Here is a 14,145-nt window from a genome sequence, read left to right on the forward strand (position 1 = left end):
CCTTATATCATCAGCAGGAGGGTAAACACAGATACTTTTATCTGTACAAAAGGAGATGTGACTTTCACATGGGAATATATCTGGCCCTATAGGCTCCCTGGGCATATGTGGTGTTTTAAATAGGAAGGGCCCCATTCATATATTTGAATGCTCAGTCACCTGGGAGTAAAACTCTTTGATAGGTTTAGAAGGATTAATAGGTGTGGCCTTTTTAGAGAAAGTGTGCCCACTGGGCTTTGAGTTTTTTCAAAAGCCCACAGCCAGCCCAGTGTTTCTCTGTCTCTGTCAGCCTCTCTCTGTCTCTGTCTCCCTGTCTCTTGATAAGGATGTAGTTCTGTAGACATATGGAAGTGCAAAGGAACACATTCTCTTCCAGCACCAATTTCATGAATGCAATCCAAAAGACAAAAGAATATGTTTATAGCTACAAATTTAGGGAAGCATTTTGCAGTTGAATGAAACAGCATATGGAGTTGTACTATGTGGCAGGAAAGGAATTTGTATGACAGGAAGCTAAAAACTCATGGTGGTCAGTACCTAAGGCACCAGTGTTGGCTACAAGATAAGCATATAGATGGAGAGAAACCGGGCTGGAGAACCAGAGAGAATCATCGTCTAGAGAGAATCAGCGAATCTTCAGTGGAAACTAAAACTTAAACTTCCTTTAAGGTCTCCCAGGGGCTCCTTTGTCACCTGAGACGGTTACCGGAGCTCTTGCTGGACAGAAACCCTTAGAATGCCAAGTCGTTGCCCGGCAACCTCCCAAACGCCTCTGTGGCCTCCCTGTGATTGGTTTAGAACGGGCGTCGCGCGCGTGACGTCACCGCGCGGCGCCGGATGTGTCTGCTACTTGAAGCCGGTTTCCTGGATCACGGCTACCCGCTGCGGGAGCCGCTAGCTTGGGCTCGGAGGGCCGGACGGAAGCCCCATCTGGGGCGGCGCGAGCGCCGGGGCGGCCTGAAAGGCGGTAGGCGCGGGCGACAGGGCGGGGTCTCGGCGTGGGGGCCCTTCCAGGTTGGCGTCCCGTAGCTAGAGCCGCCGGAGCTTGTTGCTAGGGACACCAGAGGAGCTCTGGGAACTTAAGAGTGTTCTAACTGGAGTCCGCTCACCCTGTCTCCCAATTTTCAAAGCTTTTTTTTCCTCTAGCGGTGTCGACACACTCCCTCATTTTCAACTTTAGCAACACCCTGGAGCTGAAGTGAACTTAGGTGCTTCGAAGTGGGTGGGTTTGGTGATGGGAAGCAGAATTTTACTTCGTGATAACCAAGGGAATGGGGTTGTCCGTTTGGGGTTTGCAGGACCTTTGCAGACGGAACGCAGCTGCTTTAGCTGAGCGCCTTTTGAACTGTTTGGAACTCTCTAGGTTTCTAATTAGGGAGTAGAAGAAAGGTGACGGACAATTAGATTAGTCCAGTGGTCTTAAACTGGGGGAGGTGGGGACTGAAATTTGGTACTTGTAAAACAAAGATGCAGTGGTTTCCTAGCGTATACAGGCGCCACCAGTCCCTTTTAGGCAGAGGCTCAATGACAGGGGATTTGTATTATGTTTGTTGTTTTTCCTTCTGACATTGTGACATAGTATAGGAGTTCCACATTTAGTGGATTTCTGTATTCCGATGTCTACTTAGAATTCTAAGAAAGAAACGAGGGGTTACTTGGACAGTATTTATAACAAAGTTTTTCACCTCTTCATTTCTTCTTGTCCCTACCCCTTTACACCACCCACCTAAAGTCATGTAAAGAAAAAGTAGTCTAAAGGTGAGAGAAAGGTTGTTTTTCTTTCACAAACTACGTCAGTCCGTGCTTGTCAGTGGATATATTTTTTTAACCAAACATATTTACTCTATCTTTTAAAATAAAGAGTGATGCCATTAACAATTAACTTTTTGTTTAAATATTTATTTATGTATTTTATGTAAGCTCTGTCTTATACATAAACTCTTCTGTCATATACATAAGCTCCTGAATGCCAGAGGAGGGGATCAAATTCCTTTATAGGTGGTTGTGAACCACCATATGGTTGCTGGAAATTAAACTCAGGACCTCTGAAAGAGCAGCCCGTGCTCTCAACCACTCAGCCATCCCTGCCTAGCCTCATTATCATCAGAAAGGCTTCCTTCAGCCGCTGATGGGAACAGATGCAGAGACCCACAACTAAACATTTGGCAGAGCTCTAGGATCCCTGCCAAAGTGGGGGGAAGCATTGCAAGGAGCCAGAGAGCTTGAGGACACCAGGAGAACATGGCCCACAGAATCAACTAAGTGAGCTCATAAGGGCTCACAGAGACTAAAGCAGCAGTTATGGAGCTTGAATAGTTTCACTCTAGGTCCTCTGCATATTAGTTGTGGTTGTTTAGCTTGAGGTTTTTGTGGGACTTCAAAGAGTGGGAATGGTGGTGTCTCTGACTCTTTTGCCTGATCTTTGGACCCTTTTCCTCTTACTGGGTTGCCTTGTCCAGTCCTGATAAGAGAGTTTGTACCTATTCTTACTGTATCTTGTTATGCCATGTTCCATTGATATCCCTGGGAGGCCTGTTCTTTTCTGAAGGGAAACCGAGGAGCAGTAGTTCTAGAGAAGAGTGGAGGTGGTGGTGGTGGTGGTGGTGGTGATAGTGGTGGTAAGTTGGAACTGGGAGGAGTGTAGAGAGGGGTGACCAGTTGGGATGTATTGTGTGAGAGAAGAATAAGTAAATAAAAACAAAAATACCTTAAAAATAATTATTTTTGCCAGGCATGTTCTCACATGCCATTCAACACTCCCAGCACTCCAGAAACATAGGCGGGCAGATCTCTAAGTTCAAGTCCAACCTGGTCTACAAAGCAAGCTACAGGCCACCCAGAACTATATAATGAGACCCTGTCTAAAAATCAAGCAACTATTATTTTTAAAAGATCCTAGGAGCTTGCAGACCAGTCTAGTAGAATCTATAAGCTCCAGGTTCCGAGAGAAAGCCTGGTTCACAAAATGGTGGAGAGCAATAACAAGAGATACCTAATGCCAACCTCTGGCCTCAATGGACATACCTACTTTCACACATTAACAGGCATATGTGAATGCACACATGACTCAAACTACATGGAATACTTAAAAACCTTGGAAGCCCTATTTTCTGGACTTTAAAAGCTTTTCAAATGAAGAGATTCGTTGGCTTTTAAACTCATTTAAATTAGAAAATAGGGCAGAGGAGATAGCTCAGCTGGTAAAGAATCTGATCGCCCAGAATCCTCGTGGTTGTGGTGGCCTGTCTTTCCTCTCAGCACTTAGGAGACACAGACAGGGAATCTCTTGCATGAGCTCACTATAGCCACATTAGCTAATAAGGGGAGCTCTGGGCTCGGTGAAAGATTCTGCCTCAATAAATAAGGTTGAGAGCTATTGAAAAAAAGATGGCAAGCTTGGGCCTCCACACCCACTCCTGAAAATAACTATTCATTTTGGTCTTGTGTTTGTGGCAGATCAACAGATTTTGAAATCATTTCATTTAACTGCAGGAGTGAAAGGGAAGCCATGCAGAAATCGGAGTACCCTGGAGGTGTGCAGCTGAGAAACAGAGCAGCAGGTACAGAACTTTGCTTTTTCAAAGGGAGAGGCCAGGTTTGTTAATGATACAGTCTGTGTTCTGTGTTAGGGAGAGTTTCTGTTGCTTATTTGTCTTTTGTACTAATCTGATTTTTTTTTCTCCCTAGGTAATTATGATCAAAGGACATCCTCAAGTGCACAAGTAAAACACAGGATGACAGGTCAGCGGAGCAAATCTTCCTCATTAACCAGTTCTCCAGAGGCTGTAAGAAGGGTTCATCCTCGGCCAAGTGATAAACTCAACCCTAAAACAATTAACCCTGTGAGTAGAGATTCCTCAGGCATTAGATTTTCACAAGAAATAGGACTTTATCTGATTACAGTTTAACTATTCGAGAAATAGGCATTTAGTTGATTATAATTTATTCTGAATGCTCTCGTGGATTTTCTTTTTGCTAGTTTTGAGCTAATTATGTTAATTTTGTTATGTTCTTAATTGTTTGTCAGCTTTTTAATTTTCTATCCTGCTTCCTAATGTTGGTGAACTAGCTTGTATTCAGTTGCTATGGAATTGATTATTCATGTGCTACTGTAGTCACATAAAATTCCAACTATTCCTTTATGTTCTACAAATTCAGTTTACCAGAAATCATAATATAATCCTTTGTTTAATAGAAGTATAAATCCAGTTTGGAGAAGTTACACAGATTCTCTGACCTCTACATATCTACACTTGGCTGAAGGGCATGCAGGACATACCATGCTGGCTAAAATAAATGTACTCTCTGTCCTTAGCAGCACTTCTATAATCTGGAAGATGCATGCAGTTATATGTTTGTAAGACTGGTTCCTGACCTTTGACTCTACCAAGCTTAATCCCTTGTTGCATAAAAGCATAAAGTCAATTTGAAGAAGTTAAATAGATTCCCTGATCTCTACACATCTATGCTTGGCCGATGGACATGTGGGACATACAGTGATAGGTAGCAAATCTCTACTTCTCCTATCCTTAATTCCCTAATTCTTTATTTAGTCCTCATTTTGAAGATTCAGACTGGCAGAGAAAGTGGAAAGATATTTTGCTCTGTATAGTTCCAGCTATCTGCAATGCTTTGAGCCAAACTAGAGATTGATGAAAAATAACCCCACAGCTTGGTTTTGTGTGTGTGTGTGTGTGTGTGTGTGTGTGTGTGTGTGTGTGTGCGCGCGCTCGCGTGTGTGCGTTTTCCAGTCATGTGGCTGAGCCAGGGATGTGCACAAAGTAACACAGTGGGGGTTGGGAAGTCAAGGTATTTTTGTTTTTTTTTTGGTTTTTTTAACCTCTCATCTCAACAGGATTGAAATTGAAGGTATCAGGAACCGGAGTTAGTGGTGATATTTTTGTTTTTGAATTTCAGTTCGGTGAACAGTCACGAGCCCCTTCTGCATTTGCAGCTATCTACTCTAAAGGAGGCATTCCTTGCAGGTAAAATCAGTGCACTGCATCGCTGACTGTGTGCTTCAAAGTAGTTGAGTGAAATCAATATAAGATTCAGTTTATATTAGTTGAAGATTTACTTGCTAGTGAGATTTAAATCAAGGTGACTTATTACCTTGACTGTTGAATTGGTATCAATCCCTGGACGTTGTTGATAAAAATCACCTTTACTCCAATATGTAATTACTAAGATCTGTAGTAAAACACCAAACAATTTCAGAAAATAAATTGAACTGAGTGTACCACTTTTGGTACAACTAATTTAAGCATGCATAGGCTCTTGCAAATTGCAAATAAAAACGCCCTACGTTGTTGGTTATGTAAATACTGACAGTGCAGTGGAATATTATTTCATAATAAGTATATATGACTAGTTTTGCTTCTTTTTGGATAAATTCTTGATGCCTTTTTTCATGTTCTTCATGGGGTAGAATTTTGTTTTTAATGTCATAGAAGGGATAACTACAACATCAGTTTTTATGTTTGGTTCTGGAATTTCAAAAATGCATTTTTAAAAAATGGTATCTTTAAATTTGAAGTGAAAAACAAGCCAACAAAGCATTCCTGAATTTATTATTACTATTTTATCCTTAGATACTAATTTGAGGACTTAGGGTTATAGTTCAGTTGATACAATGCTTTCTACTATGTACAAAGCCACGAGTTCTATCTCCCAACACTCCATAAAGTTGGCATGGCCTCGATACCTGCAATCCCAGCACTGGGATGTGGAAGCATGAGGAATGTCACCATGGCTACATAGTGGATTTGAGGCCAGTCTGTTCTACACAAGATGCTGTCTCACACATTGAGACTGAAGCTTTATCTGATTTTAAATTTCTGAGTTCTTTTCCCCAGAGTAACTCAGATTTTCTGGAAATGTAAAAATTGATGCCTTGATGAGACCACTTGCTGGTGTGACTATAGCAGTGAAGAAGTCAGGCCATAGAGCCAAGTGAAACCAAGAAGATGTTTGGGAATGACCTGTTATTCACAGTCAGGACCGTAGCGCTGTATTGTAAACCCATCAGTTATGGTTCAGGAATGGCTCTGGGGGATAGTGAGAGGCCTTAATTCAGGACCGCTTGTAACCGCCAACAGGCCATTTCATCTTCCTAGCTGTAGTTTTGTCTCTTTAACAAGGAATAAAACAGGTTTGCCTTCAGATTATTAGTGTTACCAGTGTTAGGCCATGAAAATGTTTTTTGTAAACCTTACCTTTTCTTATTACTACTTGTTTTCATTTTCTGTAGATTACCTATTTTGTTGTAATTGTGTCTGAGAGAGATCAGTGCAACATGTACATCAAGATTCTGAGAAAGTGACATGCTTAAATAAAAATATAAATTAAAAGTTTTACAATACAAGCTTACTAAACAGTTTTGTGGATAATGTGGGAATATGAAGAATTGTTTACCTGCTTTACATTGTCCATGTCCTATGAGTACAGTAATACTGCTGTATATCACAAAATAATTCTACTGCAACTCTATTTCTGCAAGAGTATTGTGTGATAAGCTCCCTGCGTTTGCTTATGGGGTTCCTATTACTTTTTCTGACTTTTATATTTTAGATTGGTACATGGCTCAGTAAAACACAGATTACAGTGGGAATGCCCGCCTGAAATTCTTCCATTTGACCCGCTTCTAATTACTTTAGCTGAGGTAAAACATTCTAGCTCTCCTGAGTGCTAATAGAAAAAATATTTTTAAAATTTTATTGTTATTTTGTACCTTATAAATACATCTCATTCTATCCTTTTAAAATAAATATCAAGCAAGAGACACTAAAATATTGTACTCTAAGCAAGTAATTGTGATTGTTATATATTTGTGTGTGTGTGCACATATACAAGATATTTTATACACATGCATGTGCACATGTGCACACATACACACATAGTTATCTAAAATAAATAGCTTGACTAGTCTTATAAAAATGAAATTCTAATGGGGATTTATAGCTAAATGAAATGGATGGTATATTATACTTAATTTTTTTTAGACATAAATCTTTTATATAAAACAGTAAACCATGCTTTAGACTAATCAAAACTAGCGATACATTGCATAGTCCAGATGATTAGAGTGCACAAAGTACTTTAATTTGTGACATCATTAAAAGGCTTCTACCTTTACAACTCATTAATTATCACTTCTTCTAAAACATTGGTTGGTTTGTTGTGTGAGTGTGTAAGTGTGGTTGTGCCGTGGAGTGGATTTAGGAGTCAGAGGACACTTCTCTCCTTACACCATATGGGATCAGGGATCGAACTCAGGTATCAGGCTTAGGTGGAGTTGCCTTTACCTGCCACACTGTCTCAGTGGCCAAGATCAGTCCTGTGTATATACCCGTGGTCCAACACTGTTAAATGAACTTCTGTACTAGGCAGCAGTTTCCTTTCTCTTCTGCTCACTTAGTAATGGGGAAGGAGTACAGACAGACCACTTTTGAGATCCATTTCAGCTTTGACTTTTGGTTTTCCGTCTCGAAAATGAGTAAGACCCAGGTACAGTTAGGACAGGCACTGAGCCTCTTAGAGAAGGATTTGCCATGTTGGTGCTTTTGTTGTAGAAAGCATGGTAGGACAGTGGGAAGGGGCCATTTGACCACTATTTGGAAGCAGATACTCAGGTCCAATTGACAGACTATTGGAAGTTGGCCTTTGTGACATGGCTTTGCTGAGTGTTTAAACCTGCTTCACGGAGAGATCCAGGGCATTGCTCTTGCCTTTCTCTTTGCTTTGTTGGATCTTTTTCAAATGTCAGGTGGTCATTGTTTGTCCTCTAGTAATGGCTGCTAAGTCATGAGTACAGACCACTCTTTTCTGAGGCCCTTGGGAGGAAAGGCACATGAGCAGTGCTGTACACAGATTGTGTTTTCAAATTATGTCCCGCTGTACACAGCAGATTTCTGCTCTGACACTGTCCCAGCCAGTGCAGAACTGACCTTCTAAATATCTTAATATATTTAAATGTGAAGGAGGAGGGCCGTTGGAGGAACTCACTGAGCACATTGAGGGTCCAGTACAGAACACACAGTGGCCACCTTGCTGTCCTTCAGTGTCTCTTAGGAAGCAGTGATCTCAGTGTTGGATGACTTCTTTGTCTTCTCTCATCAGGTTTTCCTTTCCCTCCACCTCTCTCCCACTTATCTGTCCTTGTTTTTCTTTTTTATCCCATTAGTTTTTTCTTCCCTTTTTGTTACTCTGTTGATTTTCCTTTTCATGCTTTCTTTTTCCATTCTATGTGAGGGTAGAGACTTTTGAATCCTGTATCTTTTGTTACATGATTTTTGGTATAATTAAAAAATAATTGCTGAAATTGCTCATTGTGATTAAAATGATATTAGCAAATTTCTAGTTTCACTTATGTTAGGACCATTGAGTTTTGTGGTTATTAACATAATCAAAAGGTAGCGAATAGCGAATGAATCATGTTTCTGTGTCTGTATTGTCTTTGGCAGGGTTTGAGGGAGACAAAGCATCCTTACACCTTTGTGTCCAAGGAGGGCTTTAGGGAGTTACTTCTGGTCCAGGGCGCTCCTGAAAAGGCTGTACCTTTGCTACCTAGACTCATTCCTGTGCTGAAGGCAGCTCTGGTAAGTCATTGATTTCACTAGACTTCATTATTCCCAATTATATGATATGGATGAAAACTCTGATCCAAGAGAACACTGTCTGCTCCTTGCCTCCCCATAGTACATGCAGATTAGTGTTTTACCTGTGGGTTTGTCAGGTATGTGCAATGTCAAACCACTGTTACTCAGAGTTACACAGTTGTGCATTGGAGACTTTAGAGGATGTCTCGGGGTCCTGGGAATAAAAGGAAACCTTTTGGGTAGTTAGAGGAGAAAACCTCAGGTTACTCTGTGCTCTGTGTGCTAGATGAATCTTAAATCTTAGTCACTGCCCTTCTCTGGTGGAAATTGCTTACCTCTAGATACCGTGCATTAAAGCTTACTCCCCAAATTCTGTGTGTATATCAGTTTCTAGGATTAAATGCTTAATCCCACTTGCCCCCCTCCTGCTTGTTCTTTTCCCTAACCTATCTTCCCTTCCTTTTCCCACATTCTGTCCCTCTACCTCTCCCCACACCCTCAGACCAATGAACAAGTCCCATTCAGATGTAAGTGCACTAATTCTACTAGAAAGTCTGTTCTGAAAGTAAAAAGTAGAATTACTCACAAAGGGCCATGGAAAAGTTCCAAACGAGAGAACCAGAGTCTCTTTCAGAGGGTTGTGTTGGCTTTAATTTTCCTCTTAACTGGCCCCACAGGTCCATTCTGATGATGAAGTGTTTGAAAGAGGACTGAACGCACTCGTACAGCTAAGTGTGGTCGTTGGCCCATCTCTGAATGGCCATCTGAAACATCTGCTTACAAGTGTGAGTACTGCAGAGAATAGAGTAGCTGTGCATATGTCCTCATAACCCCAGTCTTCAAATCAGCCACTAGCCCAGCTCAAATCCGTCAACAGACATTTTCTTGTCATTGTAATAACATACCGGCAGACACAACTGAACCGTAGGGCAGATTTGTCTGGTCTCAAAGTTTTCCAGGTGTCGGTCCTTCATGGTGGGAAGGATGTGGGAGCGCTGAACAGGTGACTTCATAGTGTACATGGAACATGGATGGGCACATAGGAAGGGCTCAGGGTCTCAGTAACCTTTCTCCACTAAACCCCACCTCCCACTTCCTGCTTCCTCTCAATAACACCACCACATGAAGAATGCAAAAAGGGTAAGTCCACTTCTTAGGTAGAGCCTCATGAACTTACTCTCTGGAAGACCCTCCTCTGGCAGACAAACCAAAGGCTTGCTTTATTTACTTGGGCATTTCTCTATCTGGTCACTTTGACAGTCAGTGTTACTATTTATCCTGACCAACAAGATTAGACTAAGTGGGTCACAAAGTAGTTCAGTAGTAGACAGGGCTTCCCTAATATTTCCTAATGGATTAAGCTTACAAACTGACTTGAGGTTTATAATAAAAAGTGCTCAGTATCATTTTATTAAACCTATGTTGACTATGTTTCCAGAATGTTTTACCTGAGAGCATGGCTGGTTGTAGCTGAAATATCTAGGTTGTTGTCCACAGAAATGCATGTATTTTATGGGAATACTGGTACCTTTGTTCCCGACTACCTTCAAAGCACTGCTTCTCTGCTAGTGCCTTGCACATCTGTCTTCCTGCACATACGCTCTCCCGTTTAAACAAAATTCTTGTGTTTTTAGCTAGAGTCTGTTTAGGATGTAACCAGAGATAAGTGGTTTTGTGGTTTCTCGTCTGATTCCTCCATCAGTCACCGTTACTTAGTTCCCTCTTATTATTTGGTAACATGTGCTTTGGAGATATGGCTTTCCGTCATAGTTCTCTGCATGGTCTTACATGTGACAAAACGGAAAAGTATGCCATGCTTGTGAAAACTTCATTTCTGTGTGAGTACATGTGTGGTTGTGTGTGCATGTGTGCATACATGTGGAATGTAGAGAACCATCTCAAGTGTTGTCTTCAGAAATACTGCCCACCTCCTGTAAGATGGGTCTTCTATGTACCTGGAGCTCAGCAATTAGGCTGCATTGTCCAGGCAGTGAATCCCAAGGAGCCTTTTGTTTTCTGCCTCCTCGGTGCTGGAATTCTAAACATAAGGCACCATGCCCAACTCTTTCTGTGAGTCTTGGGAATTGAAGTCGGTCATTTCCCTAGCCCCAGAAAATGTGTTATCATAGCAGATATTGTAGGATAAGTAGTACTTGAAAGGACATAAATTCAACTTTTAACCAAATGTTATATTGCTATAATTAAATTTCAGTGAAACATTTACTGAAACAAACTTTGTGTTTTTAATTAAGACATCTTTGAAAGTTATTTGTGCTTATGGCAACTTTATTTATTTATTTTGGAATCCCCCCTCCTCCAATCTTCAAAAGCTTTCCAAGAGGCTAATGGACAAAAAATTCAAAGAACCCATCACCAGTGCCTTGCAAAAGCTGGAGCAGCATGGCGGGAGTGTAAGTAGAATGCCGCACCTGTAAGCATGCATTGCTTCTGTACATTGACTTTCAGTCCTGTTCGCAGAATCGATATGTGGTTAGCTTGTGTTAACTCATTACAGCTGCAAGTCTAATTGGAAAATACCTGGCCTGTCATCTTTCAGACTAAGAACTTAGTTTTTTGGGATGACATAGGTTTTTTTTGGAGACAGGGTTTCTCTTTGTAGCTTTGGAGTTTTTCCTGGAACTCACCCTGTAGCCTAGCCTGGCCTTGAACTCACAGGAATCTGCCTGCCTCTGCCTCCCAAGTGCTGGGATTAAAGGCGTGTGGCATGCACCACCACTGCCTGGTTGGGATGGTACAGTTTTTAAGATGGCTTTTGTAGAACCAGGCTGGGTAAATAAAGGTGGTCTTGGCAGTGTACTCTTAGTTTTTCTCTTTAAACTATTTTATGTATTTTGTTTTGACCTGTGAAAAGGTTGAAGGATGACTAACTTAGCCCAACTCCCCCCAAAAAAAAAATTTTAAAAATTGTATATTATTTATACTTGGCTGTACTAGGAAGAAATCTCAGGTCCTTTATGTATGCTAAGCAGGTATTACCTGAGTTCCCTACATTCTTGGTTCTCCATTCCCCTTTAATCTGCCTTGTTTTTTCTTCCTCTAAGTTTTAGAATCTCCTTGTACATGGAAATGCAATTTTCACATTAGCATACCATGTATACATTCTGCAAGAGTTAATCTGATTTTTTCCTCAACTTTTCAAGGGGAGGAATAAGAGAATTTTATTACTATAAGATGTCAGCAAAATTAACTGCATTTTTATAATTTGAAAGAAGTGTTCACCTAGTTAGCCTAACAATGTAGAACTTTCATTTTCCATATTTTCTAAGTAATTATTTAGAAGAAAATATATATGATTGTATACAATGTCTTGCTGGACATGCCTTAATCAGCTGATTTTGCTCATGTTAATAATCCTTAAATTGAGGATGTTGTTTTTGCAATGAACACCTAAAGTTTATGCGAAGGAACTAAGTCTCAAAAGGGCTGTTAGAACATGCATTTCTTTGTTGTCTTTAAGTTCAAGTCAGGAGATTTATATTCAGACACCAAGGAGGTGCAGAACCAGCCCCTAGCCAGACCAGTGTCTCCATTTCTTATGAAATACTTATTGGTAAATGTACTTGATCATTTAAGAGTCTGAATCCCAGATGTATTGCCCTTTCCTCCCTTGTGAAATGCAAGTGAACAGAAGGTCAATTTTAATCTGTAACTCCAGGAAACCATGTTAGGGAATGGATCAGGAAAAAGAGAAAGGATCATCATGTGACATTTGTGGATTTTATAGTTGGCCAGTCTATGGTCCTAGAGAGAGAGGGCTCCTTCTGTTGTTACTCAGTCTTACTAGCTTTAGATATTGCAAATGCTGAATTTAAAAAGAAAAGAAAATGGCATTGTGGTTATAAGGGATCTTTTTTTTTTTTTTTTTTTTTTTTTTTTTTTTGGTTTTTCGAGACAGGGTTTCTCTGTGTAGCTTTGCGCCTTTCCTGGAACTCACTTGGTAGCCCAGGCTGGCCTCGAACTCACAAAGATCCGCCTGGCTCTGCCTCCCGAGTGCTGGGATTAAAGGCGTGCGCCACCACCGCCCGGCCTTATAAGGGATCTTAAATATTCCTCAGTCTTCACTGTTCCTTGTGTGTCCTACATTATATTTTGATAATAATTTCTGTCATTGCAAAAGAAAGTTTACTAGGGGCTAGAGAGATGGCTTGGCAGTTAAAAGCACTTGTTGCTTTTGCAGAGAACCTAGGTTCAGTTCTCTTCACCTTCATGGTGATCCACAGCCACCTGTCCCTCCAGTTCCAAGGGGACAGGACATTCTCTTGATGGCCTCCTTAGGCACCAAGCATGCACATGGTACAGAGATATACATGAAGATAAAACACTCATACACATAAAACTTACAAATCTATTTTTTTTTAAATGTTCTGTTTATTCTGTAATTTGGGTGGTGCCCTTTGTATTCCTTTTGTTTGGGTCTTGGATATTTCCTACGCAACACTTTTAAGTGTAGTGCCTACTGGGTGACTGAATGACAATGTTTTCTTCTGTTGACAGGGGAGTCTTATCGTCATCAAATCCAAAATCCCAACCTACTGCTCTATCTGCTGTTGATTAAGGGAGCCAGCAAAAGCCAGGCTACTTCCTCAGGCACTGACAGTGGCTGCAGTGGGCCTCTCTGAGTTGGGGTCACCCTGACTCCCAGCACCGTTCATTCATTAATTAGGCTCCCAGGACCGTGTCAGCCCAGAGGACTCACTGGGGAAGCCGTTTGTCAACAAAACGCATGATGCTAGTGGAAAGCAATTAAAGTGCTGGTGAAAAAGGTGAATTCCGAGAGGGTTTTGCATTGTGGTCATCTGTGTGAATTTACGGATCATATCTATATGCATATTTTCTAATATATTTTTACTTACAGCCCTTCTAAGATCACTTTGTAGCTGTGCACTTATTTTATAGGTTGGTTTTGGCCATTTGGTTTTTATATTTATCAAGACTGTAAAAATTTAAGATAGCAAGTAAATATTTGTGACTTCACTATTAGCTGGTATGTGCAAATATGTATTTTATAATGTGGAATGCTTGGGAACATCTTTTCCTTCCTGAATATTCCAGTTTAAAAACCTTGTTCTAAATGTGAAAATTCTATTACAAGTATATTTATTGTTTATTACAACTTGTTAAAATTACCTAAATTTTATTCAAGTAAATGTTACTTTTACATTTTGTAGCCTGAAAATAATGATGATGTACATATGCAGATATTCAGAAATTAAAGTCCTTTACATGTCCTCAGTGATATTGTAGTACTTGTTTGTGTTTCAGTTACTTGTTTTTTTAAAATATAATTTAAGGGTACAGTGTGGGACTGCGGGGCTTGGGGGACCTGGAGAGAAGCCCTCCAGCAACAAATGGTGCCCAACGAGTTGGCAAGAGTTTCCACCTAAAACCTGAGAAAAGATTCTAAAACGGAACTAAAAACAGTTCCTAATTGTCTCTCTCAGATGAGCAGCGGCTGCCGGTTTGAGTTACTGGTGGGTTCCTGGCGTGTGCGCTCGACCTACAGTATGGCGGGAATGAGTCCTTTGCA

The 14,145-nt window shown here is 40.8% G+C and overlaps 1 protein-coding gene across 2 annotated transcripts; it reads left to right on the forward strand.

Annotated features, from left to right (window-relative positions):
* The first annotated feature begins 824 nt into the window (after nucleotides 1-824).
* Pacrgl (parkin coregulated like) lies at nucleotides 825-13,854 on the forward strand. 2 transcript variants are annotated; one of them, XM_028865894.2, is made up of 9 exons: nucleotides 825-967; nucleotides 3,457-3,560; nucleotides 3,688-3,842; nucleotides 4,918-4,985; nucleotides 6,571-6,661; nucleotides 8,463-8,597; nucleotides 9,275-9,382; nucleotides 10,928-11,008; nucleotides 13,113-13,854. In XM_028865894.2, exons 2-9 carry the CDS (start codon nucleotides 3,509-3,511, stop codon nucleotides 13,167-13,169), a joined length of 747 nt encoding a protein of 248 aa, XP_028721727.1. In that variant the 5' UTR covers nucleotides 825-967; nucleotides 3,457-3,508; the 3' UTR covers nucleotides 13,170-13,854. The 2 variants fall into 2 exon arrangements, with proteins under 2 accessions (XP_028721727.1, XP_028721728.1); XM_028865895.2 differs by having other exon boundaries at nucleotides 3,493-3,560.
* The last annotated feature ends 291 nt before the right edge of the window (nucleotides 13,855-14,145 follow it).

The sequence above is a fragment of the Peromyscus leucopus genome, chromosome 10 (genome assembly GCF_004664715.2).
Source record: "Peromyscus leucopus breed LL Stock chromosome 10, UCI_PerLeu_2.1, whole genome shotgun sequence".
Lineage (NCBI taxonomy): Eukaryota > Metazoa > Chordata > Mammalia > Rodentia > Cricetidae > Peromyscus > Peromyscus leucopus.

Bases quoted from the DNA above. Each gene is read 5' to 3' on its own strand.
- Pacrgl (XM_028865894.2), top strand. From the start codon at position 3,509: ATGCAGAAATCGGAGTACCCTGGAGGTGTGCAGCTGAGAAACAGAGCA. The intron at 3,843-4,917 runs GTGAGTAGAGAT...TTTGAATTTCAG, and splicing joins ACCCTAAAACAATTAACCCT to TTCGGTGAACAGTCACGAGC. The intron at 9,383-10,927 runs GTGAGTACTGCA...AATCTTCAAAAG, and splicing joins TGAAACATCTGCTTACAAGT to CTTTCCAAGAGGCTAATGGA.